The sequence below is a fragment of the Cryptomeria japonica genome, chromosome 2, assembly GCF_030272615.1.
Source record: "Cryptomeria japonica chromosome 2, Sugi_1.0, whole genome shotgun sequence".
In the NCBI taxonomy this organism is placed as follows: Eukaryota; Viridiplantae; Streptophyta; class Pinopsida; order Cupressales; family Cupressaceae; genus Cryptomeria; species Cryptomeria japonica.
This window is the reverse complement of record NC_081406.1, coordinates 277778387-277784386: the sequence shown is the minus strand read 5'-3', so window position 1 is coordinate 277784386 and position 6000 is coordinate 277778387. Positions and strand designations below refer to the sequence as shown.

Sequence of the window (6000 nt, the reverse complement as noted above, 5' to 3'; positions counted from 1 at the left end):
TTTTTTTGACAACTAATATTTTTCTAAAAATATCAAATGAAAGTCATCAAAACAACCAAACCGTCAAAAAAAATTCATTTGACAGGTAGAAGTGGCCGTCAAATTCCAGGCCTGATGCAGGTAATCGAATGTCAGGGAAGCTTACCGAGATGAAAGGAAAACACAAAAGTCAGCGGCGTCATTGGTAAAATAAAATAAAAAAGGATAATATGGTCAAATCTAGAACAAATTAGAAAATGTACGCCAGGATTAGGAAAAATGGGCACATGTTTGATGCCTCATTGTGAAACAGCCCCATGGCTGCGAGGCGGTTGCAAATTGACTGGAATTGATAATGCCTGTGAATTCAGCGCTTGGGATTTAATATTCAAAAGAAAAATTCAATCTTCTATGTTTTCCAGATCTGGCTCTCTACTTTGGCCCGAGGGTTAAGCTGAAACGGCTGAGAATTTTGTATATGATCGTAAAACAGTATTGTAAGGGTATGAGATTTGAATCATTAACTGAAACTGCCATTTCTGTAGAGCGTCTTTTAAATTTGTTTGAGTTCAGAAAATTCAAAATTTGCGTTTGAAAATTGAATGGCCACTGTTCAAAACACAGTAAAATTTTGATCTTTTATGTTTTTGTTTCAGGACTTTGATCTTTTACCGAAACCCCAGAAACCTCAAGATTAGTAGCCATGACTATTCCAAGGCTTTACTCGGGTTTATACAGGGCTGCTCTGAGAATCCGTTTGGCTCAGCAATCCTCTTATACGAATAAATCATCGGTGTGGAGCCTTCCATATGCTCGATTTTTTCATTCGACGCCACGTAAGTTTCAGCAATCGACAGCCCCTGTGCCGCGGGCGGTGCCGCTGTCGAGGCTGACCGACAGTTTTCTGGATGGTACGAGCAGTGTTTATTTGGAGGAATTGCAGCGGGCCTGGGAAGCCGATCCCCAGAGCGTGGACGAATCATGGGACAATTTTTTCAGAAATTTTGTTGGGCAGGCAGCGACTTCACCTGGGATTTCGGGGCAAACAATCCAGGAGAGCATGAGGCTTTTGTTGCTCTTGAGGGCTTATCAGGTGAACGGTCATATGAAGGCGAAGCTGGATCCCTTGGGTTTGGAGCAGAGGGAAATCCCTGTGGATTTGGACCCTGCTCTATATGGATTTACAGAAGCGGATTTGGACCGGGAGTTTTTCCTCGGTGTATGGAGGATGTCTGGGTTTTTGTCTGAGAATCGGCCTGTCCAAACCCTGAGGACAATTCTAACTAGATTGGAGCAGGCCTACTGTGGCACAGTTGGGTATGAATACATGCACATACCTGACCGTGATAAGTGCAATTGGCTGAGAGAGAAGATTGAGACAGTGGTTCCTAGCAAGTATGGTCCGGAGCGAAGGCATGTCATGCTTGATAGACTGATTTGGAGTACACAATTTGAGAATTTTTTGGCAACGAAATGGACTGCTGCAAAACGATTCGGTCTTGAAGGTGCTGAGACCTTGATTCCAGGAATGAAAGAGATGTTTGATAGATCCGCTGACATGGGTGTGGAAAGCATTGTTATAGGTATGTCTCATAGGGGAAGATTGAATGTCCTGGGCAACGTGGTGAGGAAGCCATTAAGACATATTTTCAGCGAGTTTAGCAGTGGCACAAAGCCTGTTGAAGAAGTTGGATCTTACACTGGAACCGGGGATGTGAAATACCATTTGGGTACATCATATGATAGGCCTACCAGAGGTGGGAAAAGGATACATCTTTCTCTAGTTGCTAATCCCAGTCATTTGGAGGCAGTCGATCCTGTTGTTGTTGGGAAAACCCGAGCAAAACAGTATTATTCAAACGATAAGGACAGGACAAAGAACATGGCTGTATTGATTCATGGAGATGGAAGTTTTGCTGGACAGGGTGTAGTTTACGAGACATTGCATCTGAGTGCTCTTCCAAATTACACAACTGGAGGGACTATTCACATTGTAGTCAATAATCAGGTTGCATTTACAACTGACCCCAAATCAGGGAGATCTTCACAATACTGTACAGATGTTGCAAAAGCTCTGAATGCTCCCATCTTCCACGTGAATGGTGATGATGTGGAAGCTGTGGTGCATGTATGTGAACTCGCTGCTGAGTGGCGTCAGACATTCCACTCTGATGTCGTGGTGGATATTGTTTGTTATCGCAGGTTTGGACATAATGAGATTGATGAACCATCCTTCACACAACCTAAAATGTATCAGGTACAATTTTCCTTTTTTCCAGTTAATGTGTTTATAGTCATGCTTACTGAGGATGAAGTAGAAGGGATTCGGAAGATAATTGAGGACAGAATAGCATGATGTTTCCAACATTCTGTAATATTAATTCCTCGATACACGTCAAATGGTTTCATTGTTATCTCCAAACTTTCAACCTTTGGATTACAGTAAAAGGGAGCATAGTTTAAAAACTTGGACTCGGCAATTACTCTGTTGACCCAAAAAATTTTAAAACTTGGAACTTGACAAAAATTCAGGGAAAAACTCGGCATATTTATCAAATATTAAAAAACACATTAATTTCTTAAAATATGCTCTACAAATATGCATGTTACTGATTTCCTTCATATATAGATCAAAATTAGAGAAGTGAATTATGGTGCTGATTTTCAAGATTTTAGAAACTGTTTCCCTAATAGGGTTCCAATCAAAGTGAATAATAGTGCTGAATGTGCACATACCTGACCGTGAATTATAGTGCTGATCAAAGTCTTAATTGATAACGCAATAGATTAATGGAATGGATGATCAAGAATTTAGAAACTGTTATCCCAAATAGGATTCCAATCAAAGTCTCATTAAAGTCACTTGTTCATCATTATAATATTATTCTTTTCCAGGTTCAATAAATGATGATGGGATTAAGCCACATGGATCCTCAACTGTGATGACTTTCCATGACAGATCATCAATTAAGTTTTATCATTTATGGATGTGGTAAATGATTTCAATAATTGGGTGGAATTAATTTTAGCACATTCCACTGAATGGTTAGCGATGGTTTACTTCTTCGTGATGGGTCGTAGAAGCAAAGGCTGATTAGGAGTTGTTTTAGAAAATGTAACCCAACTTTTCCCTGGCATGGTCCAAATGAGAAATGACTTTCAGAAGTTCGGTATGATACCATGCCCTAGCAGTATGATACTGTGCCCTAGCCGTCACCAATGAAGGGTTTGCGGTTGGCTCACTCATGTCAGTCTGTCATCTGAAAAAAATAAAACCACGGCTCTTTTTTATCAAAACAAATTCAACAAGTTTTGTGATTTTTGGTAGGAAAAATTGTCATGAGTTTTTCTTAAAACCCACCACCAAGTTTATCTTGCGATTACTTGTAGGTGATTTTTTATTAGAACCTACTACCAATTTTATGTTGCTTATAGTTGTCGGCAAAAATTCTCGGCAAGTACTCACTGGGTTTTTAAACTATGCAAGGGACTATATAAATGTTATCTTACTTTGCTACTTGTTATGGTATCCTCTGATTGATATAATAACCTTATTGTAAAAAGGGACAGGATAAGTACTAAAATGTAATTTGATGATTTGAAAATTCTATTTTAAACTGAATTTAGTTTGTTATTATGTCAAAAGATTAAAGTTGGAAGATATTTAATTAAAATGCATGGGTTCAGGTTTCCTTAGGTGCTGATACATTCTATTTCAGCTTTGTTGATGTTTTTGGATGGGATTCGAATTATTATTTTTGTTTAGATGTCCGGTGGGTGGTCTAATCATATTAGCCACTTCAAATTGTTTTTCTTGTCTATGTAATAGCTCACTGAAACTTTGATAATAATTTTAATGAGCAGGTGATTAGAAATCATCCACGAGCGCTTGATGTGTATGAAAAGCAGCTAATTGAATCAGGGCAGTTGTCAAAGGAAGAAATTGATGATTTACACAAGAAGGTCAACTCAATTTTGAATGAAGAGTTTGTAAACAGCAAAGACTATGTGCCAAACCAACGAGATTGGCTAGCAGCATATTGGACTGGCTTCAAGTCACCAGAGCAATTGTCTCGTATACGTAATACAGGGTATTGGCTCCTTTCTTGAAGTTCAGTCCTATTCACACATTTGAATTGAAAGGAAATTTCTATTATTTAGAGGTTTTGAATCATTTGTGCATTGTTTTGTAGGGTCAAACCAGAGATATTGAAAAATGTTGGAAAAGCAATAACTTCTTTACCAGAAACGTTCAAGCCACATAGGTCTGTAAAAAGGATTTTTGAACAGCGTGCGCAAATGATTGAAAAAGGGGAAGGTGTTGATTGGGCTGTTGGTGAAGCTCTTGCATTTGCAACTCTTCTTGTAGAGGGTAATCATGTGAGGCTGAGTGGCCAGGATGTTGAAAGAGGTACTTTCAGTCACCGACATGCAGTTCTTCATGATCAGGAAACAGGAGAAAGCTATTGCCCTCTTGATCATGTTACAATGAACCAAAATGAAGAGATGTTTACTGTAAGCAACAGGTATGTAGTAATGCCTGTACAAGACTTGCACTCTTGGATTTGCTGAATTGAACAATATTTTATAAAAACAGAAGAATATTTTTGGAGAAAACTGTGCATATGTTTCTTAAGATCAGCATTTCAGGTCATACTGTGTGAACCATCACCAGGTACTCAACTTTCAACAAGAATAGGCCTCAAAGTTGAACTACTCTTATAGATAACTCTTTACCAGTACATAAGGTTGGGAGGACCTAGGGTTCAAATTATATAATTAAGTACAAGTTAGTCTTTACAGAAAGAGGTTTTATAAAACTAGTCATAACAAAATTAGCTGTTATTAAAATAGCCTTTATAAACTGTCTGATACAAAGTCATCAAATTCCAACCTATGTCTGGACTCTCCCCTGAGTTTGTGGATGACCAGCTGCCAAGAAAGACAATTCTGAGCTCTCTTCCTTATTCAAGTCATCAGAACATTTAATAATTTAGACTGATTCCCTATGCCTTCTTCATGATGCTGTCCTCTTTCATTATGGCTGTAACATTTTCCATATGAATTGTCAATATTTAAAATTCTGCATGCAGTTTTTTTAGATATATTCTTTTGCTTTCATTCAGTTATCAATGCTGTGGAGTTCTAACATATCTAACAACATAATTATATTTAATCCAAGTTTTAACACTTCAGCTGCTAGATACCTTTTCACTTAGTTGACATAAAAGAAAAACTTGCATATACAGGACATTGGTTGTATTTTTGCACATTTCCGGCAGTGGTACAGTGAGGATGGTGACCTTTCCTCGTCGATTGAAGTTGATGGCTGATGATGCATCTTGGAATTTGATAACTTGCAGATTTTTTTTGGGCTAACTAAGATTCTTCAATTACAGGCCAACTGTAAAAGATACCGGAAAATTATGTCATTACACAACATCATTCATGGGTGGCCATGTTTTAAACTTTTATCAGAACGATTCAGGATGCAAATAAATGGTTAAAAAGGATCAAGGCCATATTGTATCTAAATGCAAAAACTAGCAAACAAGCTTCTTCTAAAACCCACTTACTACAACTGTTGGGAGGATAACTCTTGCCATTTCCCCCTGAACCTCATGCTCCCTGAGCCTCAAGCTGCTCAATCCTGTTCAAGGATGTCAGTTCTGTACAAATATGAAGTTCATAGTTTTGTTATGACATATTAGCGTTCAGTGATTTCTTGACTCATACTCTACTTTTTCTTTTGCCTTTTTTTTCTCATATCTAAATTCTTCCTTTTGGTGGAAATCTGTATCATGCATTCAGATAACTGTTGTCATGCTCCCAGTGAGAAGCACACAGAAAATACTGAGAGGGGGCGGATGGGGGGGGTGGTGGGTTAATCAGTATTTCAGAACTTTTCACTTTTCAATACTATAAAATTATAAATGCATGAAACCACATAAAGCATAAAGTGAACAACCATTAAGACACAAACACAATGATTTCTCGTGGAAAACCTTTTTAGGTAAGAAA

At 38.1% G+C, this 6000-nt stretch overlaps 1 protein-coding gene across 1 annotated transcript in view; it reads left to right on the top strand.

Moving 5' to 3' along the window:
• The first annotated feature begins 224 nt into the window (after positions 1-224).
• The window catches only part of LOC131030492 (uncharacterized), a 66404-nt gene continuing 60628 nt past the window's right edge, over positions 225-6000 (top strand). The window contains exons 1-4 of the mRNA XM_057961331.2: positions 225-482; positions 636-2236; positions 3844-4070; positions 4173-4505. Coding sequence (XP_057817314.2) covers positions 683-2236; positions 3844-4070; positions 4173-4505 — 2114 coding nt within the window. The 5' untranslated portion in view covers positions 225-482; positions 636-682. The remainder of the gene's footprint in view (positions 483-635; positions 2237-3843; positions 4071-4172; positions 4506-6000) is intronic.